Raw genomic sequence first — 26,245 nt, forward strand, 5'->3', positions numbered from 1 at the left:
CATTGAATAACATATTGTTACTTATAATATCATTTAAATTATTGTCTTGATGAGTCAATAATGATGATTGATATATATATATATATATATTATAATAATAATAATAATATAACATACTCATCAGTCATCACAGTGAATAATAATATCAACAGTAAAACTAAATAAAATAAAATAAAATGGTACGATGTACTCCATCCGTTTCAAAACTATGGTCTTATTTGGGTTTGACATGTGATTTAAGAAATATTAATATTATATTAATAGTTGGTAAAAAGTACGAGTAAAAAACTTTTTTGTCTTTATGAGTGTATTAGTATAAAAAGTAATGACATTTGTGTAATAATAATGAAAATGTAGGGATAACTTGATGGTGAGATGAATATTTATAAAAATTAGACTACTGCTTTGAGACGGACAAAAATAATAAATAAAACTATTTTATTGGGACGGAAGGAGGGAGTATTATGTATCCAGAAGAGTGGTCAAATAATCAACAATACATTGCTGCCCAACTCTTTTGTATCCATACTAAACTATTTATTTATTTGTTGCTAATTCAAATATTTAATTTTAATATGGACCACAGATTTGTGAAATATTAATTTATTTAATATTTAATTCAAATATTTAATTTTAATAGTGGTTAGTCTGATTTGACTACAATCTTCAATTTATTATTTTTGTTTTTACATTTCTTGAGATTTTATAACATTAAATTAAGAAATAAAGCATAGAACATTGAATAGATATTTAAATTTGTTTGGACGTGGTTCTAAATTTATTTAAAATTGAGTGTTATATTTGCATTTTTATTACGATAATAATTTGATATAATATTTTATAAGAAAAAAATATAATAATACCTTCATCATCTTAAGTTATATTTATTGACCGGTTACGAATTTAAAAGAAAAAAATTATATAAAAAAAATTCTTTTATAATAAAAAGTAAAATATTATATTGAAAAATAAAAATATCTTTTGATAACAATAAAGAAAAAACCATAAATTTAAATGAAAAAAAAAGTATAATTTATTGAAAATTATATAAAATAAATAATATTAATTTTAGTTTGAATTCATAAAAGAATAAATTCTTAAAAAACTATTTATTAATATTGGTTGACTCCTGTTTGTTTGTAGATAAATAAATAAATAATAAGCTTTTAGGGGAGACGGCCTATTTTTATATTATATACTACATTTTTCCAAAATAATTATATATAAATATATTACACATATTCATTATTTTTATATTATATATATAATTTTTTATATTTTACATACAAATATTTTTCCAAACAATCTTATAAAACAAATACACTAATAGATATTATATGTTAATGATAGTTGGTGATAGTTTTAGTATATAAAAACTATATTATCCCTATAATATATAGAATTAAAATAAATATATTAATATAAATAAGTATAAATCTGAGAATATTTGTAATGTAAAATAAAATGAGATCTATACATACTAAAAAAATAAATAAATATTTGATATTTGAATAATAAAAAATAGCAAAATATTCCATATATTTATCAAGCATAGGAAGTGAGTATATAATATCACATGTGGATTTTTATTTAGAATGAAAAAAAAATAATAATAATATTCAATATATTTAAAATAAATTATTATATTCAATATATTTTTTAATTAGAAAATCATTTTCAAAAACAAATTTTCATTTTGCGGGCTTTAATTAAATGGGCTTTCAATAAGCCCATGTTTCAATTTCCTCATGACTAAAAATGACATGTATATTTCTTTATGAAAAAGCCCTGTTAAAATAATTCTCTATCATATATTGGACCTCAACTTAAAAATAATACATATTGAAATTATATATATATATATTTTTAAAAAATATATATATAATAATTATATCAATAAATATATTAATAATAGATTATATAATCAATGATAAAATAAATAACAAATACAAAAGCAAACACGTCATTAGCTTTGTAAGCCAAAAATTCAAAAAATTAATCAATAAAGATCATCTGCTCTGAAAATGAAACTTTTTTAATTAAATAAAAGAAACATAATCATAACTTAAAGTGAACAATAAGAAAACTTCAATTTGAAGAAATTTGTGGTATGTGTATTCTCTTTGCATTTGTTTTATCTATTTTAAATTTTATTTAAATAATATTTTAATACGATATGTTATAATATAAAATAATATTTTATCAAAAAATATATAATAAAAAAACTAAAATAAAGTATAAAGAGCACAATAATAATAAAATATCCGTGAATGTTGGCTAAATTAATTTATTATATGATTATAGTACTGAACAATAATAATAATAATAATAATAATAATAATAATGAGAAGTACTAATTTACCAAAAGATTCAAATCACCACCTTATTTCAAATCGCAATCAAACAAACTCATAATTAATTAAATAAATTTAATAGTTTTGGGTTATCTGTCAAACATGGTTCGCACTTAACATGACTTGCATGTTGGACCTAATTTGCAGGATATTATATTTGGCCGGAGATTTACCCGTGCGTACTTTCAGACAGTGGCTAAGGATTCCCACGACGTAAATAAATAAATAAATAAATAAATAAATAAATAAAATTATTGGGGTTAGAAACAACGTATAGAATATGCTGAGCAATATAAGAAGGGTGTGTTTGTTTGGGGGTTTGGATTTTGAGTTGGGATTTGAATAGTAAAATTTTGAATTTGTATAGTTGTATGATGTGATATAAATAGGTGTTGATGTGATGTTTTGAATGTAAAATTAATTTTTAGTATAATATAAAAAATGAAAAATAGGTGTTTGATTTGATGTTTTTGGGGGAAAAAATTGGATGAATAGTAAAATTTTGTTAAAATTCTACGAACGAACACACCCGAAGATTGTAAGCTACATACAATTATACAAAGAGTGTGTTTGTATACTTATTTATAGTTTTAATTGTGTATTTATTTAGAGGTAAGAAAATAGTAAAATATTGTAGGAATAATGGTAGATGTGTTTTTTAGGTGTTTTGTTTTTTTAAATATATATATATATATATATAAAACAATACTATTCAGGTATATATATATTAATATATATAAATCATTAAATTAATCACTATTCACTACTAGAAAAAAAAAATTAAAAAAATTAAAGATTGCAAAACATTATCTAATTGTATGATACTTAAAGTTTACGAACAGCAATTTTGAAACAAAATTATGTCATAATTTCTTACTATATCTGTTTCATGTATAATATTTGTAGAAAATATTCAAGATATTTTTATTTTGTGTTTTTTATTTCGACTATTTCGCCACAAATATTATCATGAAATCTTTTTATAACTAATTTGAGTTGCGATACAAAACCAATAAAGAATATTTGCAATATTATCATGAAATCTTTTACTTTTCACGATGATTTCAAATTTACAAGCCTAAAATGCGACTGTTAATAAAGAAAAGTATGATCCGTTAATACTTTATCGGTTGAGGTGAGCACGACTAACAGTAAAACATAATTTAAAATTACTATGCTACAATGTCCAAATATAACTTGAAAAACAAATGTATTTAATTGCAGTAGTTAATATCAAAATTAAACTATAAGAGAATTTTATATTATTTTTTCTAAAAAGTAAAGGACTAATTGAGAACACTCCAAAGTAATGTTAGCTCAAAAAAAAATAAAATTAATAATATATATATTATTATTATTTTTTTAAATTGTGGTTTAGTACACCACAACATCAACGTTGCATCATTTTTATTATCTTAATACTAAATAGTTTGATCTATATTTTGTAGTAAATTAGATTGTATGTAAATTTTAAAACATTATAAAAAATAATTAATGTGATAGTAAAAATATATATTGATATATTATAATATAATTTTTTTAAAAAATGATCTATATGAACAAAGTCTTGATACCTCTACATGATTCTTATATATCCATTTATCTTTTAAAGGAGTTTTAGAAATAATAGTATTATATTGAGATAAAATAGAAATAAATGTAAAAAGACTAATTAGTATTGTATGATATAAATGTAATGACATTTATGTAATATATTGTAAATTAGAAAGATATATCTAATGTAGATAGATAGTATAACTACTAAAAATAAATAAATATTTTATTATGGAACAGACCAAAATAAAAAATAAATAAATTGTTAAAAGACCTAGAGACTATATATTTATTTAAAAGCGAAGCTTAACGTAACCTTTACTTTGTCTTTAAGTTTTATTTTAGTGGTATAATTTAATACTACTATTTATTGATTGCATCTTTTACCACTTTATAAAAGCAACTATACATACATACATTCATTCTTGTAATACTTTTTCCGTCTCACGGACCGTGTCTGCTATACTGTAGACACAGTATTTTAGAAGGGATGTAATTAATAGATAATTAAGAATGTATTAGTGAAAATAATTATTCAATAATATAAATAATTATAAATTAAAATTAAGATAACTAATTAGTTTAATTAAAATTAAAAAAAAATAAAATTAAAAAGTTTAAAATGAGATTAAAGTATGTAATCATTTTTCAAAATAGGAAAGTGACATGGTATGTGGGACGGACAGAAACGGCAACGTGAACATAGTATGTGGAACGGATGAAGTATTTTAGTTCAAGCTTCCTGTATATATATATATAATATTTTTAAAAAAATGATAGTGGATACACGAAATCACTGTTAAATTAAATTATTGTAAACAAAAGCATTAGATTAATACTTATTGCATATACCTAATTTTCAACGTTACAATAATTTAATTGGATTATTTCACTTAATTTATATTGTTAATAATTTATTAAATTTAGACAATATTTTTGTGTTTATGACTTGAGTTTTTTTTTTTTTTTTAAATAGTTTATCTATAAAAAAATACAATGGGTGTTTAGTTTAAATAAAGTTTGATATAAAATTTATTTTTATATTTAAAACACAATAATATTCAGAAGGAATTTTTTTTATAAAAAATATTTCTTTGTTCTCAAATATGACACATTTAATAATATTCTCCACCAAAGACGATTTTATTTACTTTAAAAGTTTATACTAAAATATAATAATTAGTAAATAGAATATTTTATTTTGATATTATCTATAAAAAAATAAATATAATAAACATTTAAAAAAAAATAAAAAATTTACACACGCTGCGTGACAGCTGCCAGCCTTTCTATTCCATTTCGGGAATATTCTATTAGAATAATACTTTTCCGGTTCCTCCATCTTAAAAATTCTGCATATTAAGTAAAAATAGTTAGCACTTTAGTCGAAATTTTTTATTATGTTTTTAATATACTACAATATTTTATAAAATAACTAATATATTTTTATTAAGAAAAAGCTGGATATTAAAAAAATAAATTTAAAATAAAAACCAAACAAACAATTGAAAATTATAAATATAAAATTAATACTCCATCCATCTGTCCGAAATATTACACACTACTACAAAAAAAAAAATTTTTTTTTTTAATTTTTACATATATTAAAAAATATTATTATATAAAATACTAAAATAAAAATATCAAAATTATTTTATATACTTTCATTGACCAATAACATTGTATACTTTTAAAAAGCATATATTTTAAGGGTGTGTTTGTTTGGGGATTTAGATTTTGGATTGAGATCTGAATAGTAAAAAAAATTTGAATTTGAATAGTTGTACGATGTGATATAAATAGGCGTTGATGTGATATTTTGAATGTAAAATTGATTTTTAGTATAATATAAAAAATAAAAAATAGATGTTTAATTTGATATTTTCAGAGAAAAAATTGGATGAATAGTTGAATTTAAATCCCTCCAAACAAACACACCCTTAATTAAATTACATTATAGTGCTAAAATTAAAATAAATCACAATCCAACTTCTTTTTTTTGGTTATATAATGTGAAAAAAAAAAAAAAACTTTTGATCATCTTTTTGAAAGGGTTTGTTCGTTAAATAAAATTAGATTTATTTCATAATATTATCATGATTCAATCGTCTCGGTATATACCTAACTATCAAATTAATTTACATGACAAAGTTTTTTGTTTTACGTTCGAGTTGACTTTTTTTTTTAAAATTTAAATAATATTTTATTAAAAATAATACTATATTTGTCCGGTTGTAATAATCTCATTTATTTTTTTGTTGATTTTTTTAATATGAATTATTATATAAAAATGTAGTACAAATTATTAAGTACAGCAAAAGTAAATGTGACAATTTTTGAATAATATTTAAATATGAACATTTTTAATTTTGGTACTTTAACTTAAGTAATGGCTTCTAAATAGCCCAACAATTCTTGTGTGTTTGTTTTGTGATATTGTTGATTTTTTTTTATATAAGATATATAGAATTATGTAGAAAATATAAAAATAATAATTATATATAATATATTAATTTTTTTAAAAAATGTAACAAAAAATAAAAAGAATAAAGTTTCTATTTATTACAGTTGCCGCCGATATACACATATCATACAAAAAAAAAATGTTATTATAATCATGAAGTTATGGGTTCAAATCCCTACACCTAATGATTTACTTCATGCCCAAAAAAAAATTAAAAAAATAAAAAAATTATAAAATAAAATAAAACTGTTGTGCAAAACAAACCAAAATTAGGTTTTAAATATTTTTGGAAATGGGCATGTCACAATCACACACACTGCTTCATTTTGTGGTTATATAAAATCAATTTTAAAAACTTTGTATTTACTTTTGTGTTTTAAATTATTTGAGTTTTTGAATCAATAAATTAATGCTAAATAAAAAAAAAAACATAAGTCAGGATACCCTTCATCTCTATCCAAAACTAGTGATAATAAATGATTGAATAATAATAATAATAATAATAATAATAAAAGCTTAAAGAATAAAGGTGAAAGGGTGAATTTTTCTTTTTCTTTATTTCTAAAGAATAAATAAATAAAATAAGAAAATAAAATTGTGAAAAGACAAGATTCCAGTCGTTGGTCCGCTGCTGCTATTTGGCCTGTCGCTCGTCCCAACCAATTCCGCTCCACCGCTTGTCTCGGCCGCCCGCCGCCGCCGCCGCCTTATCGGAGGACAGTCTATATTCTGCACAGAAACTGGAGGACAAGCGTTTCTTCTGGACGCTAAACAAGTTAGACTGTTATAGTAGGTATACTTATATGTATTTGCTCGCGCGTGTGCTTTGCTTTGCTCAAGTTTTTACTGTTGTACTTGAATTTGTGGCTGTTCGTGTCATTTTTATTTCTGAATTTCTGTTGTAGGTGTTGATCGGAGAAATATCAGCGCGGATTGGTCTGAATTCACTCAATTCAGTTGAAATATTTAGTCGAGGTTTGTTATCTTCTAGGTTATGCTGCGTGCGTCTCTATTAATGTTCGAGTTGGTTCGTGTGATTGATATTTGTACTATAGTGAGATAATACGAAGCGTGTGATTTTAAATTTCCATGCGAAGGTTTACTGTTTTGATTCGCGTTGTGACGTAGAGGTGATTTTACTTTGGGAAATTGATTAATCTTCTAGCTATGAGTATCTTCCTTTATATTTGTTTTCGTTTATAATTTACAACTGCGATCAATTGAATTTACTTCTTTTGTCTGCCAATGGACTCTGCAAATTTTCAGAATTTTTTGGTTGGCTGGAGGTGTGGTGATAACCAATTGCGTGAGTGGGGCAGATGATTCTTTTCGAGTGAACCTAAGAGCAGATGTGAATGAGCTCATGTTACTGTGTAACTGGTTGTCGTAATGCATGTGATTTAAGTAGAGGAAGGGTTTATAGCTAGTAGTGATCATTGTCCTGTAAGATTTTAAAATGATAAGTTTTTCATTCTTAGCACACTATGGCTGTTGTAACTAACTACCTTTTTCAGTATTGATTTTGTTTCTGGTATTCTACCATTTTCTTCCATATTTGCATCCATTTTCTTGAGTGGGTTGATATATCTATTTGTGAGTTATGTGGTTAGATTATGCTTATATTAGATATGTGATTAAATTTTCTGTAAGATATTTTAATACCCTCAGTTGGATTCTTGTTCCTACTTATGCTTATAATTATAGTGTCAAAATCTTTGAAAGTAGTTTTCTTGTTATTGATTACTTTCCTAGCCAAGTCAATGCTGTGTTACTGGTTTTGCCTATCACTTGTTCTTAGCATCTATAAGAATAGTTAGTATTAGTGTTTTGTTTTCAAGTGAAATGATGCTCACCTTTGTTGACAAAATAACTACAAAATGTGTTTTGTACTTACTTCCTGCTGTAAAGGGTTATGAAGTCCATGGTATCCAAGGTGGAAAATGATAAAACATTTTTGGGTTGGAATTGGGTGTTACCAAAACTGAACTTAACTGAAGCTCCATAAATGGTCAGCTAGTCACTAAGAGATGCATAATGTATCAATTATGAATTCGTGATGCACTTTTAAACTACTTAATTTGTTTGTTTCACTATATTGTTTTGTGATTTGAAAAATCCTACTCAATTGTTACCTTCATGGTTTCTTTTTATTAACAATCATGTGATCTGACTGAACAAATGCAGGCTTGTTCTTATGGATAATCATTTTTGGCGCTTGGGTTATCTAGTTATTGATTCCTGGAATTTCTTTTGAATTAGAAGTTCTATTTCTTGGTTCATTCAAGAAACTCAGCATGCAGAAGAGTGGGAGTCTATACAAGAATAGTTCTCTGAGAATTGCAACTCAGCAATCACTTCGTCGTCTGGGTTTGTGTTCCCCAACCGCAACGGGTCAACAAACATCACCAATTGTGTTCCCTGAAAAACGCAATAGTCGAGGGAAGGCTGCGAAACATGGTGCAAACACTGTGAATGATAGTGATCTTAATATAACTAAAAGGGAGGAACATAAGATTGATGTTGCGGATGAGCAGTCTGATTTACTGGGATATGAGGTTTTTTCTGGTAAACTATCCCTTGAAAAAAGCAAATCTACCAAGAATTCTGAGTTACAAACTGCAGATGTCAACTTGAATGCTGTAGATGCTAAACTGACCTCAAAGGCTTTAATTTGGGGTTCTAAAATGTTGCTTCTAGATGATATTGTATCGGTTAGTTCCTTTGGATTCATTGCTAACTTTCCATTACTTTATGATAGTTCCATCTCATGATAACAGGTTTTCTTGTTATATGGCAGCTGTCCTGCTGTGTTGGTGTTAGACATTTTACTGTGCATGCATATCCCTTACAAAAGACTGGTTGTGGACTTTTTAAGAAATCTGGAAGAGTTCAGAAAGACTTCCGTTTTTTCTCATTGACAGCAGAAGATGCAATTCAATGGGTCAATGCATTTGCAGATCAGCAGTGCTATGTGAACATCCTGCCTCACCCTCTGGCCTCTAAGAAGCAGAATACAGACACAATGTTGAATGAGTTTCCAGCTGAGTCATATATAAGATGTAAAAGACCACCCAAAATGCTTGTTATTTTGAACCCTCGTTCCGGGCGCGGTCGTTCGAGCAAAGTTTTTCATGGATTTGTTGAACCTATATTCAAAGTAAGCATTTACCGGTCATTTTTCAATATATTCCTCATTTAACTTTTTCTTTTGCCTCTTGGGTTTAAGGTATAGACATAACTGTTGAAGGTGCACCTAGGCGCAAGGCGCACAGAGGTGTAACTCCTGGTACTGTGTTATTTTTAGTTCTTGGTGTCCGTCCTCCTTCTCTTTCTCATTCTCCCTGAAAATTGTTCCTTTGCATCCTCTTATCCTTATGGTTCATTCTCCGATCTCTCTGTTTCTTTATATAAATACTTATATATGTACATATTGCTTTCCCCGCATTCCTCCACTACCCTAATTTTTTTGTTCTGGCCCTTGAGACACTATGAAGTTACAGAAGGAACAGTCCTTTCCTTGTATAGTGTCGGACAAAATTTGCTGTGGAGTACATACAGTATTCTGGGATTAATAAGTAATAAAATCCTTTCCCATAAATTTATCCTGAAATGAGTGGAATTTTGGAAAATGATATAACTTGCTAAATGCTTCTGAAATTTGCACAAATTCATATGCAATCATTTCTCTCTCTCTCTCTCTCTCTCTCTCTCTCTCTCTCTCTTTAATAATTATAACTTCTTTACATATTTCAACTCGTGCATTGTGTCGATCACAATTAAGTGGAAGATGGGATGGTTTGGTAGCTGTGCTTATGTCACTCTGTCTTCTGCATCTTGAGAATATCTGTTATGGATGCATCAATGATTCCTTAAACATAATTTGATTTTATCTAGTTTCTAATTTTTATTGATTGAACTACTCCCTGATGGAGATTGGAAGAATATAATCAAATCATGTAGTGCTTAGTACATCAAGTTCACAAGTGTATTCTTCTTATACTAATTTCTTTTTCATATTAATCACTTTTCTTTTACTTACTGGCCAATCTACTTATGATTGCAAGGAAGAATGATAAGGTAGAAAGGTTGTTATGCAGATGGATAGGAAATTAGAGATGAAATATCTGGGAAAGAAAGCACTTGGAGACTAGGCGCTCCAGAGTTGGGAGGAGTGAAAACATTGATATTAATTGCTTTAACCTTCCGCTATTCTATGTTGTACATTTATATAATCTACAATGTTGGATTATGTTATATAAATAATTCTAGTAAATGACCTTGATATGAGCAATGAAATTCATAAATCTTTTTCCACATTATTATGAACGATCAATGACTATGATGATTGTGATGTTTATTATTGAATAACTTCTACAGTGATATCTAGCTATGTGTTGTTGATAGGGACCCAAGAGAATTGCCTTCAATTTTGACCTTACTTTGAAGATTTCTTGATAGGGACCCAGAGAACTGCCTTCAATTTTGGCCTTACTTTGAAGATTTCTTGATTTTACTCCTAATAGAATATTGTTATTCATATTTATCTTTTGTATACTCCTACTTATTAGTAGAATGATAATTTGGGCCATTAAAGAAAGATCGGTACTTATTTTAAAGCCTCTATTATAAGCCAGGATTGCTACTGAAATATGCTAAGGCATAATCTTCAAGACGAAAAGTGGTTCCATTAATAAGATTCTGTGGACTATTTTCAGTAATATATATATATATATATATAATATGTTTTTAAGTTAAAACTAGATAGTGTGGCATGAATTATATGGACATTTAGTATTTCATGTTAAGCCATTCTTAATCCTTGGGTCAAATCTGAAGATAATAAATAACGGTAGCAACTGAGTTGCAAATTATGCTGTTTATGCATTTTCTGATACATTAGCATGGTTCAAACCTAATTGAAGGAAAATACTTCTATCTAACCAATGCCAACCTGTTTTGTTTAAAAGAAGATTTATTGATGGGAACACTACACATCAAATTAAATTGCATTACAATCTTATCGACGCTATATATTCTATGTTCTCTGTGGATGCTGCTAAAAAGATATTTATATATTTCTGCTCTTCCTCCTCGGCTTCATAGTCATTGATGATAAAAATTGTTTTTGCTTCTGTATGTCACTAATACATTTTACTATAATATGATTTACATCTTCCATGTCTTTGTTGTAACCAAAAGATCCAGTAATTATGTTTTCTTCATGCTGTATTTCTAGCTTGCTGGATTTCAGTTAGAGGTTGTCAAGACAACATCTGCGGGTCATGCGAGAAAACTTGTTGCTAGTATTGATTTCAGTTCTTGTCCTGATGGTAAGTTCTACTTTTACACTTCAAACAACTAAGCAATGTTGTTGTACCTTTGAGTTAAATGCCACATTTTTCTGGCTTGCAGGTATTATATGTGTTGGGGGTGATGGAATTATAAACGAGGTTCATACTGATTTCTTTATCTTTTCCTTACATTACGGCTGGACTGAATGTTCTGACGAAACTTCATTTTGGAAACCTTTGAAAAAGGGTTCATCTTAACATCAATCATATTTAATCCTGACTCGATAGCTTTTTATTCAAGTATTATGTGTTGGGTTGAATGAGTACTGAATAATTACAATAAATGCATGCATTTTGCTTTTGGTTTCTATGTTTTATTCAATAATTATAAGGCTTTTCAACTCTAAACACAGTAGACATGAAAGAGAATCTAAACCTCATGCAGTCTTTGACCAAAAAACTTGCTTATGAATTTCTTACAAACTATTATTAAGTGTTATTTCTAACCATCTCTCCAATATTAGGCATGCATTTGATTATTTTTGTAGTTGGATGTGTTGCCACTAAATCTGCCAGAACCTTGTCAACCTGTAAGGTTTAGCTAGATCTGTTGTTCTGAGTACAACTCTTTTTTTTTTTTTTTTTGAACTGGGTGAATGTGCTTCTTACATTTTTTTTTTCTCTTGTAAAGAAGCAAGATATTCAGAGGGAAACTTCTATATCTTTCCTTGAAATGATGAAATACAGTTATATATATGCAACTGATATGACACTATGCTAGGAAGCTAAATTAGATATTTTGTGTGATGTATTTAATCTGCTTGTTTGAGTACTTGCAAATTTATTTTAAGTAGTCTAAAGATGTTTGATTTATTTTCTGATGAAATTGAAAGGGTATATCTTTTCACTTTGCAGAATGTACATGATTCTTTTTCTCATGAGGCTGCTACTTGTTTCTTTCTTACTGTCCTTTCTAACTGATAAATTTAAAGTGTAGGTGTTGAACGGTTTACTCAGTAGAGACAACCAGAAAGAAGCAATTTCAATCCCAATTGGAATCATTCCCGCTGGTTCTGATAATTCTTTAGTTTGGACAGTTCTTGGAGTTAGAGATCCAGTTTCAGCAGCATTAACAATAGTGAAGGTAGCAGTTCTGTTTAACCCTTCTTTACTTCTTGTAAGAATGTTGAATCTCTTAATACATGTGAGTGTGTTTTTCTTTCTTTCTTTTTTTCAAGAGTTGGGTGCAACTCATGTAGATCATGAATTTCAAGACAACCCTTTCCTGTTTTATTATAAAGATATATCTTATGAAGCCGTTCCACTTGTAGCTAGTGACAGTTAGGCTTTGGACAAGTATATGCTGGGTTAAGTTTAAGTCGATTAAAATCTTTTGAGGTTATGAAGTGATTATCCTGAAACATGAACAGGTTTTAATTTGATTTATGAAAATTTGAATCCTCTAATTGCCAATTCACACCTCAAAAACGAAGAGTAATGGTAATTGGACTCCTTATATTCAGGATTGGTAAGAGCTTTAACTTTAGCACATCCCTAGATCAGCATGAGTATATTGATTATTGAGGTACTATCCACTGTAATGGTGACTTCCTCTGAGGTTGTGCTCTTTTATCAAATTTCTACTATTTATCAAAAAAATTTATCCCAAAAATATCAAATCAAACATCTTTTTTTAACTTTTTATATTATACTAAAAATCAATTTTACATTCAATATATCACAGTAACATCTATTTATATCACATTATACAACTATTCCAATTCAAAATTTTTACTATTCAAATTCCAATAAAAAATTCAAACCCCAAACAATCACACCCTAGCAAACCTTATAGTTGTCATTTCACCACCATTATTTTTACACCAAGCTAATCATGTTGTACCACTTGCCGGTGACCAGTGTCATTTCCACTGTATGATGAATATAATTCTCATCATCTCATTTTGGAGTATGGCTCCTGAAACAAACTATTTTTTAGGTGTCATCATCACCACGTTCACCTCAATAACACTTAGAGCAGCATTTCTCCCATCACAGGTTTCATATAGGTTCTTCAAACATCAATCAATTGAAACTGCCAGTTAGTTTCTCCTAAGACTCATTCTGATCTTGAATTGCAATTATGTTGCATAGTTTCTGGTCTGGTACTGTGTGTAAATATTCATTAGTGTCTGATTTACCAGAATCAGTTAATGCAAACTTCATATCTTATGAACCATGTTCTGCTAACTATTTGTAATAACTGGGAGTGTGAGTGATATTTCTTTACATTGAACTCCTAGACTGAAATGTTGTACTTATAGATCCACTGTCCATCTCGGGGCCTTAAGATTGCTTAGATGTGCACATGCAAGAATGATCAGGAACGAGCAGTTTTATTTATTTTGATACGTTTCATAGTTTCTGGTCTGGTATAGCAGACCATGTACTTTATATGTTGAATTTTGGAAGATTCTCTTAGAAATGAGTGCTGAACAATGTAATGTGCATATGTCATCATTTCATAGCTTTGTGGATGGCTTTTTAGCATATGAGCATCTGCTGTGATTGTTGTTAAATTTGTATAGTTTTCTGAACCATCAAGCTTTTACGTGAGATTTTATATGCTTGTTTTTAGGGTGGCCTTACTCCCACTGATGTCTTTGCTGTGGAGTGGATCCATACTGGAGCAATTCACTTCGGCACAACTGTTACATACTTTGGTTTTATTAGCGATGGTAATTCATTAGCATTTTGCCTCTACTATAGAAAAGTGATGTAACTTCATCAATAGATTATCTATGTTCTTATCTGTAAATATTTATTTATTTAACTTAAGTTCTGTCAATCAGCTCCCAAAATATTCTGAACAAGTTGCCCTTCTTCAATGTTGCTCTTTCCATTTAAAATCCCAATGAGAAATTTGGTTGTACATAAATACACATCCTGCCCCCTTTAAATCTCACTAGTCATTTTACCTCAGTCTAATCTATTTCTGTTTTTATTTTCTCGATGAAATAATATGCAGCTTCTATTGTATTAACCTTGTATATTTTCCTTTGCTTCTTCTCAATACACTCTCCCTCTGTTTGTGTCAGTGTTGGAGCTTTCTGAGAAATATCAGAAACGATTTGGCCCTCTCCGGTATTTTGTTGCTGGTTTTCTGAAATTTCTGTGCTTGCCCAAGTACAGTTATGAAGTAGAATACCTTCCAGCACGCAGAGAAGCTGGAGATGGAAATATTTCTGCAGATCAGGAAGTTATGGATATGTCAGAGCTCTACACTGATATCATGCGGAGATCAAGCAAGGAAGGCCTCCCACGAGCATCCAGTCTGTCAAGTATTGATTCAGTATTGACCCCAAGCCAAATGTCTGCAGTTGATTTTGTTAACACATTTAGTAGTGCTGAACCATCAGAATTTGTGCGAGCCATTGATGCCAAATCAAAACGACTATCAGCTGGAAGAAGCAATGTGATCTCTGAGCCAGAAGTTATCCACCAACAATCGTCACACTCAGTTACTCCTAACATGCCCCGGACTAGATCTAAGTCAAGGGCGGATAAAGGTTGGACTGGATTAACTACGGCAAATGATCCTGCCAGGCCTTCATGGAGAAACCCTACATCATATGATAAAGAAGATATCTCCTCGACATTGTCAGACCCTGGGCCAATTTGGGATTCTGAACCAAGATGGGATGCTGAGCCTAACTGGAATGTGGAAAATCCTGTTGAGTTGCCAGCTCCATCAGAGGAATCTGAAGCTGGTGATAAAAAAGAGATTTCGCCAAGATCTGAAGAAAAATGGGTGGTCAGTAAAGGCCAATTTCTTGGTGTCTTGGTATGCAATCATTCGTGTAGAACCGTACAGAGCCTGAGTTCGCAGGTGTTAGCTCCGAAAGCAGAGCACGATGACAACACCTTGGACCTTTTGCTGGTCCGTAAAAGTGGACGTCTCAAGCTGCTGCGATTCTTATTGGATCTGCAGAGAGGCCGGCACGTTTCCTTGCCATATGTTGAATACGTTAAGGTAATTTAATGCCTACATGCTCATCTCACTCTTGCCCATTCTGATCTTTTTATTTAGTAAGCGTCTATTAAGTGCCACAAATGACTTAGATGCTGAATCAAAATCCTTAGCCAAGTAGTTAGCATTTATGTTTTCTGTTTTGTTCGTTGTGCACGTGGAAGACGTAAATTGTATGAAACATCATATGTAATGTGTGTTTTAATGGGGATGGTGTCGGATAAAACTAAACACTAACCCCGAATTTGAAATATTATGTTATGTATTTGACCATTAAATGCACTAATTGCAGGTAAAGTCGGTAAAGGTTAAACCAGGAAAGCACACAGAAGTTGGATGTGGCATCGATGGTGAGCTATTCCCAGTAAACGGGCAAGTGATGTGTTCATTACTACCCGACCAATGCAGGCTTATTGGCCGCTCACATAAAAAATGATCGGTGAAGCTTATGATATGCTCAAGGATTCCTTGCGGGCAATCAAATATTGAAAGGGTACGATTTCCATTCCCTTTCTCCGGTTCTTGCTTCTGCCACATGGTTTTATTGTAGAATATGTTAGATTCCTGTATATTTTTTGTCACCTTCATTCTTTCTAAATTAAGTTGGCGCGGTTTACACACATGTGCACTCATGTCGAATCTAGTCATTCCTCTGAATCCTTTTATCCAGCGTTATTATTGTATATGGCTGCCACTCGAAGCGAATCTTATGTATATTCGTTGCTATGTCCACCACATCGTCTGATGAGAGGATGTGGTTGGTCGAAGTAGAGCCCCTGTGTGAGTCTGATATTTGAATCGCATGTATATTCGTTTTGGCTAGTGCCAGACTCCTCGTATATATACTAAAACTTCCATACTGAGCAATTCTGGGAAATTTATGTTTGATAAGAGTTGGGCAACATTGTTAGATTTCGACGGTAGTTTTGTCCTAATCTTTTTGGACCGGGACAGGGTGGATTGGTACGGGATACCGAGTAATACACATTCTAGAATTGAGCTTAACAGTTAACATGCATTGTATAATCTTAATTTCATATCTTGAAATACACAAACAAAATAATAAGTTCCATGCATTATTATCACATTATGAGTGCTTTTATTTGGCCTTCTTATTTATTTTTGTCTTTAATTTTGCTTCGACTCTATTATATGTTTTATTCAAGTAATAGGTGTTATATATATGTGTGTATGTATCATGTTTGCATTTTTATTTTTTTATTTTGTTGGAATGTAAAGTAGATGAGGATAATATGAAATGGATGTATGGGAAGTTGAAGCCACGACTAGTTGGTGTTGGAAAGAATAATGAAAACTGAAAAGGACATATGATAAGAAGTTCATAGGTCGAGGAAGATTTTCGTGTCCAAATTCAATGCATTCAGTTCAATTAAAAAATAATTCTCAAAATCCTGAAAAGTGGTCTAAATGTTACCACGGTGATTGCGAGAAATAAAGACCAGAATATTGCAGTGTGCAATGCAAGTTGTGACAATCAATATGTATACATACGATGCACTGCATTTTAGCCACTTGAAATAATAATAATAATACATATAAGATCATATTTATTATCTTATATTTATGATCTTGTATTTATTATAATAATAATATTTTATTTTTTTCAAATATTTTAAAAATACATCTAAACGGCTTTTTCCATTGCAATCTGCACAAATATGTGTATTATCATTATTGGAGAATATTTATATATATTTTTAGGATGGGTTCGCATTTCAAGGTATGTCGATACTGTATCTATATCTATATATATTTGACTGCTGTGTATGTGTTTTATTGACGGAGACATATATATTAATTTATATATTAGGGTTTGGAAAATGCGACCCATTAAAATTTGATATATGTATTTATACATATTATTGGGACTGAAATTACTTCTTTTGAAATAAATACAAAAACGGCCGTACCAATAATTTCGACTTATTTTGCTGTATTTCAGAGTCTATAATGTATTTGTCTGACATTATTATTATTATTATTATTATTATTATCTAATAATTCTGGTTGGATGAATAAGTTTGTCACTTTACATAGAAAAGTATGTTCGATGAATGATACTGTAAATTTTGCTAAATCATGAGTAAAAATAATTGAGCAAGAAATAAGAATGCAGGTACGTTGCAGGAACAGTGGCCGTGGAGTCATCGAGATTTGAACCCATAATTTTAAGGTCACAAGCTCATTCCTCACATCACCCACCTATTATTTACAAGACAATTTTTTGTTAATATAGATAGACGATAGGTAGTTTTTAATAAATTATTCATGATGTTATGGATTTGAGAGTTGAAGTAAATATTTATTTTCTTAAATATAATATTACTTTCGTCTGACTCTAAGAGTTTTATTTATTTTTTTATATTTTGATATTTGAATATTAATTATTATATGAAAATATAGTCTAAATTAAGAAGAAATGATAAAAATACTTAATGTCTAATACTATTATGACATTTATGCAAAACAATTACACAAATATAATAATATTTGTAATATTAAGTATAATGACGTAAAATGTAAATAAAATTTTTAGAGGCTGACGGAGAGAATATATACTTAGTTATACAATATATATATACTATGTCATCAATATCATATTATGTTCATGGTAGTTATAAAAATTTAGGAGAAATTTGATTAGTAAATAATTATATACTATTAAAATTAAAATAATTAACTAATTTAATAAAAATTTTAAAAATTAAAAATTATAAAATATAAAATAAAATTAAAATAACATAAATATGTAGTGCACGAAATAAAAATTATGAGATTATAAGTACTACATATAATTCTAAAATATAGTATTCTCTTTACTATAAACATTGAAAATAAGTTACGAGAAGTACAATTAGTAAATAATTAAAAATATATTTGTAAAAGTAATTATTATTTAATAAAAATAATTTTAAATTAAAATTAATATAATTAATTAGTATAATTATAATTAAAATTTTTAAAATAAATTAAATATTTTTTTTAAAACAAAAAAATAATAAAATAAATAGGACAAACGAAATTGAAAATGTAAACACAGTATAATATACCACAAGAGGGAAAAGAAATGATACCCCCTCCGCCCCACGTACTATGTGTACATCGTCGTTTCTGTCCGTCCCACGTACTATGTTTTCTTTTTTTTTTTTTAAATGATTACACATTTTAATCTCATTTTAAATTTTTAAATTTTATTATTTTTAAATTTTAATTAAACTAATTAATTATTTTAATTTTAATTTATAATTATTTATATTATAAAATAATTATTTTTACTAATATATTTTTAATTATTTATTAATTATATTTTTTCTAAAATATCGTGTCTATGATATAGCAGACACGGAGGGAGTATAATAGTACGATGGTCATGTGCAGCAACCAAGCAAAGACCATCATTGGGATTTGCCATATCGTCTTCTCTCTCTCTCTCTCTCTCTCTCTCTCTCTCTCTCTCTCTCTGCTTCTGTCACATTCAGATTCTCTCTCTCTATCTCCCATTTATAATTAATTAATTAACAAACATACAATCAATCACAAGAAAGATTCACTTCTCTCTCCCTCCACCCAACTAACCCTAATTATTATTATAATTATTGATTTTGGTGGATCACTTTTTTTAACTTATTTTTGTTCAGGAAAGATACGTCCAAAAAGCTCCCTCTATAAATATAATTATGTAATAGATGATCACTTTCACAATTTCTTCATCAAATGGTTGTTGGTGTCTGAGTTTGAGTCTCAACTTTCTTCTTCTTCTTCTTCTTCAATTAATTAATTAATTCGAATCTCTCTGCAAATTATTGATGGTATTGGAAGGTGGTAGACTAGTTATGATCCATCGTCATCATCGCCTGCAGCAAAAACAACCTTTAATCGATTCTCATCAACATTTCATGGCGACGACGACGAGCGGCGGCGGGTGGGTGGTGCTGCTGTTGGTGGTGGTGGTTGTATCGTCGTTGCTCATCCTGCCGCCGATGCTGCCGGCGCTGCCGCCTCCTCCGGCGCTGCTGATGCTGTTTCCGGTGGGGATAATGGCCTTCCTAATGGTCCTGGCGTTTTCCGACTCATCGCCGCCGCCGCAATTACATCAATGCACCGCCTCCTATTTTAATTATAATTAATTGATAAATTAATTAGCCCACACACACACACCCATATGTATATGTGTGTGCATGTGCAATGTATTGAAGATTGAGATTGATTGATCCATCTCTTACATTGATTCATATATATATATATAATTTATTTTTTTAATATACAAATATTTATTTTGATCTATTTTCAAGACAATCTGACATTCCCACTATTCTTAAAACACATCTAAAATTGACCCTTACTTTGTCATAACTTTGACCCTCCCCAACTATATATATATATAGCGGATTTGGGTAAATATGCAACAATTCTAATATGAGAGTAAATTATAAACCAAACAACAAATAATAATTTTGTTCTTTATTCTGTGTTTATTTTTTTACTTGGTTCCTCCAAATTAAAATTACTCTCTCCCTTTGAAATGTTTTCAAACAATACAAAGTTACTGTTTTCTAATTTATCAATTGTAATATCTATATAACATAATTAGCATGTTTTCAACTTATAATGTATTACATCGTGCTAATCGGAATATTTTTGTCTTTTTTACTACAACTTGTTTGGAATTGATGTATCAAACAAATCTCCTTTGAACACCAACAAAGGACCAACTCTCGAAGCGTGGACGTTTCACAGTTAAAATAACGATTTAACAACAAATAACAAAGCAGAACACAAAACAACACATGAGACAAGGTGTTTGTTGACCCGATTCGATTATCAACCAATTTACATCCGGGGATTCTAATACCGGAAATATGCTACTAATCAGTGCTGATTACAGAGTATAAACAATCACAACTCCTTCAACTCAAATTCCTATCATGGTTTACCTTGGAAAATACCTCCATAGGTTTAAATTGTCACAAATGCATACTGACAACGACCATATAACAGAGCTACTCTAAAGTTTGATAATCCTCTCCGGTTGGAACTACTTTAACTCCGATCACCGTCGACCTCTCCGACAGTTTTTTGTGTCAAAAACTCAGTCAAACTAAGGAGAATCGATATGGATAGAGGGTTAGAGCTTCGCTAAATATTCTTCTTTTTAAAATATGATTTCCAAATCACTCACATTCCTGAAATAAAAGATTTCACATTACTTTTCCTTTGTACCGAAATGAAAGGAGTGAGTTTTCATGTTTTAACATTTTCTCAAATATGCCTTTTGTCTTTCGAAAAATCTTTGCTGCAGAAATTAAGACACAATTTGTTCATATGCCAAAATAACTAAGGGGAATTTCTATTCACATAACTCAATATAATACTAATATTTAAAAATCTACGTGTAAAAAGTAAATGACACCCTTTCAATGGGACGGAGGGAGTATTATTTTTATCATTTTCGTGTGTTCAATTTCAAAATATTTATTTTCTGTTTAAAAAAATAATTATATACTTAATATCAAAATGTCTTTAACTTTTACTTAAATTAAAAATATATTATTACACAACACAAAAGCAAATGACAAAACTGTCAAACTTTTTCCGCACTTTCAAACCACTCAAATACGTAGATTATTATCTCTTAATCTATTAAAAAATTTTAAAAAGTACAATTGAATGGGATAAGGGAGTATTATTTATATATTATATTAGCTAATTATAAAAATATATTGTTTTCTTAATATTATAACAAAAACAAAAATATAAAAGAACACATTTAGTGATAAGATAAAGCATGCGTGTGCCCGTCATACATAATTGGCTGCTTCAATTATTTAGGGATATTGATTAAATTCAATCACTAAAAAATAATGTCACAACTAATTTAGGGGTGTGTTTGATTTTTACTTTTTAAGTATTTTGAATTTGAAACTTTTTAAACTTGATTAATGTAATCTTTTGAATATAAAAAATTTGGCTTTTGATGTTGTATTCTTTCAACAAAATTTGTGTTCATCAAATTTCTACATTTCCTAAATAAATTTGCCGCAAAAAATTTAAAATCAAATATCACATTAGCCCATGTTTATATCAAATTATGCTATTATTTTAATTCAAAATTATTATTATTCAAAGTTATGGTGTTCAATTACAATTAAATCTTCCACAATTGTGTTTCTTATAATGAATTTGAACTTTGAGAATTAGAAAAATAAATTAAAATTGGCACCGTTCACTCAATATTTTTAAATAAAATAATTTTTAGTGTATGCTACGAAAAATTGTGTCAAAAATATAAAATATATTATTTTAAGTTGAATATTTGATTTTTCTTTTTACTTTTGTAATGAATTTTTAAATATATATTTATTATCTTTTGGGAATTGCAATAATAAATTGGTGTTACGAAAAAATGAACAATTTCATATGATATAAATAAGTAATTGAAGCCAAATTTATTCTTTTTTTAATCTGTCCGTTAAATTTACTTCACTATTAAAAAAATATTTTAATTTTTAGGAACGGGAGTAATATGTAAAAAAATAAATAAATATTAATTTAATAATGCATGTCAAAGATAATTTATTATTCAGATTTCAAAGAAAAAAACGAAAAACAGCCCAAACTATTAGACTCATAAAATTTTCTTAGGCCCATCAACTCATTTTCCAGTCCGGTTTTGACAAAATCCGGCTCACAACATTTCTTCTTTTAATCATCATCATTATTAAAAACAGTAATTTCCAAGTCACCACAGTTAATTATAATCCATCCATCAAACCTCAAACCTCCCGGCTCGGCTCGGCTCAGCTGCACTGCTCGCGGCGGACGCCGAGCCTAGCGTTTGGCGCGTCGACGAGCACGCGCTGGTTCTGCTGCTGGAAAGTCGCGATCACGTTCAGCACGGCGTTTACTCCGGCGTCCGGCGCGGCGGCCATGGCCAGGCAAGAGGTGGTTCCGGCGCTGCTCCTGATCAGAAAATTCTCCGGCGGGAGGTTCATATCCAGTCCGGCGAACTTAAACGTCATCGTCGCCACCGTGATCGGCACGGTGTAGCACGTGTCGAACCCTCCCAGCGCCGACACGGAGGCGTTCCCCATCTGCCGCCGGAACTCGTCCCGCACCGCCACGTACGCCGCCTTCACCAGCACCGTGAACACCGTGCCGGAGTCGAAAATCGTCCCGGCGCCGGTGTTGGGGTCGAACGCGAAAGCCGCCGGCGGTATTCCGGCGACGCCGCGGCGGCCGACCTTGATTCCGACGAGATTGACGTAGTAGAACGACGACCGCCGCGGATTTTTCAGCAGTTGGGTGGTCCGGATGCGCGGCGGCTGGGCGGCGGCGCCGAGCCGGAGGGAGCCGGTGAAGTTGAGGGACTTGTAGGCGGGAAGGCAGTAGGAGAATGTGGACTGGTAGAGAGAGGCGGTTTGGGAGATTAGGGATAATGGGCCGCGGCCCAGGCCCAATAGACCTTGGGCCGGTACGGACGTGCCTGTGGCGGCCTGGATGCAGCCGAAGGTGTAGCCGGAGATGGTGTCCGTCGCTAGGGTTATGTTGTCCTGCACTAGGGCGGCGGCAATGGTGGAGCCGCCGTATGTCAGGTTGAACCCGCAGGCGGCGCCGCCGCCGCAGCTCGGATTTGGCACCTGCGTTCGTCCACAAAAAAATTAAGACACCGCATATAATTTTGGAAAATTTGGCGATTATTAATATTTTTTTTCAAAAATATTAAATCAATTTATTATTATTATTATTATCATTATATTTAAAAATTTAAAGAGAATAAAAAGTAATTAAGAATTATTTAATTCATATTTTACATCGGACAAATAGAATATTTGAAGTGATTTACGTAAGAAAAATTGGAAAGAAACAAATGTCAAAAGTTAGACTAGGGTTTTTTTTTTTTTTTTTTTTATTGTTTATATATTTCTGTACATATTATTATTTTTATATTTTATACATAATTTTTTATATTTTATTTCAAAAAATTTATTTTACAACAATCTAGAAAACAAACATACCCCAAATAATACAATATTTTAAAAAAATAAAAGTTTTATTTATAAATATTTTTAAAATTTTGGTATTGTTTAACTTTCTAAAAAAATAATTTATCAAATATTATATTTTTCTGTCCACCTTTTATGATCCAATTTATTTTATATAATTAATTTTATTATATAATAATTATTTTTTTTTAAAAAAATGAAAGGATAAATAAAGTATCAAATGCTAACTTTTAAAATTCAAGAACTTCAAAAGTGTCCCCCAAAAAGTAAAAATAAAAATCTCCATATAATCGAAGGTTTTTATTTAAAATGATATTTCAATTCAAACTTTTATTTAAAAATTATACTGTGTAGGTCACGGGTTATAGAGTACGAAACGAGAGTCACAAGAAACACCAAAAATACTTCAATGAACACACACACAAAATCGATCTACACTAACTACACTACAGAACAAGAATATACATAAACACATATATACAACTTCCCGTCCGACGCGCCAGCGGCGGCGCGTGGATTACAGGCGCCGGAGAAAATAGCAATTCCGAACGATTACTACTTACCTGACTACACTGCGTGGCGCCACAGGGAACAGTTTTGAAGGTACTGGACTTAGCATGATCGAAGGCGACGGCGGAGCATCCGACGCAGCCGGCGCAGGGGACCCAGGCGGCGTCGTTGCTGGTATCGACGGCGACAAACAGGGTCTGCGGCGGAGTGCCGAGGCTGGCCTTGGCAATGTAAGTCGGGTTCTGAGTAACGGCCCTGCCGGAGGCCACCGGGACGACGGCGAGGAGGCTGTAGAGGTGGCGAAGGCGGGCGGCGTCGTTGGACTGCATCTGGAGGACGGAGTCCGGCCATGAGAGGCGGGGGTCCGCCGGGGGGGCGTGGAGGAGCTCTAATTCTAGGGTTGAGGAATGGCCGCCGCCGCTGACAGCTGTCAGAAAAGTGGAGAAGATGACCGTGGTAATAAGGATTGGCATGGCTAGATGGCGGCGATGATGGTGGTGATTAAATTCCATTTTTTTTTTTTTTTCGGGTGATATGTCGAATGGTTTTTTGAGCGAATAATTTATAGTTGGACGAGTTATTTTGGTTGTGATAATAAATATTCAAAGAATTTTATGACATGCTTGACCGAGGTGGTGGTGTCGGAATTGTTAGAATTCGGACATGTGAGTCGGGACTATATCTCCCGTGTTATTCTTTTGTTGACGGTATATCTAATGTGTGGGGACAACACATATCTTATATTGTAAATATAATACAAATACAACTAATGAACAAACAATACATATAAAATACCAGAGCGGATTCTCGGTCCCATTAACACACCATATTTCTCTATTCCCACACATAGTGTGTATTCATACACACGTGTGCGTATATACTATACATACATATGTGTGTATATATATATTATGGGATAAAATTGTACTCCCTCCATCCTATATAAAGAGTAACATTTGTTTTTTCACGTATATTTTTTAATTTTAGTATTATATTGGGTTGTAGTAAAAAAGACGAAAATACCTTTATTAGTATTGTGTAATATAAAGGTGATGATATTTGTGTAATATATTGTAAATTGAAGGATATTTATTATGTTAGATAGATAGTACAATTACTAGATTAGAAGAAAATAGAACTCCTATTATGGGACGAAGAGGGTATATAACTATCAATACATATTTTCAACTAATACAATTGTGTTAGTTGAAAATATAGGTTAATTGTCTATTATTTTTATATATTGATTAAAATTAATAAGTACTATCTTAATTAACCCTAGAATTGGTGGTTACATTGAAATTAATTGTATGTATTTTCAAATTGAATAAAATTCAAATAGAATTATTGGCATATAAATAAGCAACGAAGAAACTCCAGGACTCTTTATTTTCAACTTTATTTCTATATCTTGTAAATTAAGTGGCGAAACATTTTCGCTTGAGGGTTAGGTACTGAGTTCGATACCGAATAAGTACATGCTTGAGTTGAGAAAAATCATCGTTGGATGTATGAATGTGTAAAAAAATTAAAACCCTGTGTATGTATATATGGCACCGGATCCTCAGCATCACAATTGTCCAATCCTATTCAGCTTCGTCGCCTAAGGTGATATATATATATATTTAAAATAAAATATGCATATATATATATATATATAGTGTATGTATATTAGCCTGTGTGATGATACTCGGGGCTGATGATCCCATCCCGTTAAGGACGTAGTGTATAGTGAGGGGGGACATGTAGTGTGTTGAAAAACCCTAAAGTAGGATGGACAGATAGACACACTCTGTATTCCATTATTTTCCATTTTTGTTGTGAATGTGAAAGCATTATTATGTATTATTTGTGCATGTAGTTTGTGGGTAGTAGACCCACCCCACCCCCACCCCCACCCCCACTCCCACTATATATATATATATATACATATTAAGGATCTTTTATTTTATTATTTATTAATTAGGGTTTATTATTAAGTTGTTGTCATATTTTGTTTTCTTCGTTGCGTTTTGGAC

The 26,245-nt window shown here is 30.5% G+C and overlaps 2 protein-coding genes across 3 annotated transcripts; one reads left to right on the plus strand and one right to left on the minus strand.

The window, feature by feature from the left end:
* The first annotated feature begins 6,962 nt into the window (after positions 1-6,962).
* Positions 6,963-16,500, plus strand: LOC127260743 (sphingoid long-chain bases kinase 1-like). 2 transcript variants are annotated; one of them, XM_051288651.1, is made up of 10 exons: positions 6,963-7,165; positions 7,278-7,347; positions 8,557-9,083; positions 9,170-9,529; positions 11,609-11,702; positions 11,785-11,822; positions 12,661-12,807; positions 14,302-14,401; positions 14,762-15,696; positions 15,986-16,500. In XM_051288651.1, exons 3-10 carry the CDS (start codon positions 8,667-8,669, stop codon positions 16,127-16,129), a joined length of 2,235 nt encoding a protein of 744 aa, XP_051144608.1. In that variant the 5' UTR covers positions 6,963-7,165; positions 7,278-7,347; positions 8,557-8,666; the 3' UTR covers positions 16,130-16,500. The 2 variants fall into 2 exon arrangements, with proteins under 2 accessions (XP_051144608.1, XP_051144609.1); XM_051288652.1 differs by having other exon boundaries at positions 6,963-7,161.
* Positions 16,501-22,272: 5,772 nt separating this feature from the next.
* On the minus strand, positions 22,273-24,895 carry LOC127261365 (aspartyl protease AED3-like). Its single transcript, XM_051289693.1, has 2 exons — positions 24,281-24,895; positions 22,273-23,351 (listed from the first exon to the last, which is right to left on the minus strand). The coding sequence occupies exons 1-2, from the start codon at positions 24,737-24,739 to the stop codon at positions 22,512-22,514; spliced, it is 1,299 nt and encodes a 432-aa protein (XP_051145650.1). The 5' UTR covers positions 24,740-24,895; the 3' UTR covers positions 22,273-22,511.
* Positions 24,896-26,245: the final 1,350 nt, after the last annotated feature.

Source organism: Andrographis paniculata, unplaced genomic scaffold, assembly GCF_009805555.1.
Source record: "Andrographis paniculata isolate CXL003 unplaced genomic scaffold, ASM980555v1 Contig62END, whole genome shotgun sequence".
Taxonomy (NCBI): Eukaryota; Viridiplantae; Streptophyta; class Magnoliopsida; order Lamiales; family Acanthaceae; genus Andrographis; species Andrographis paniculata.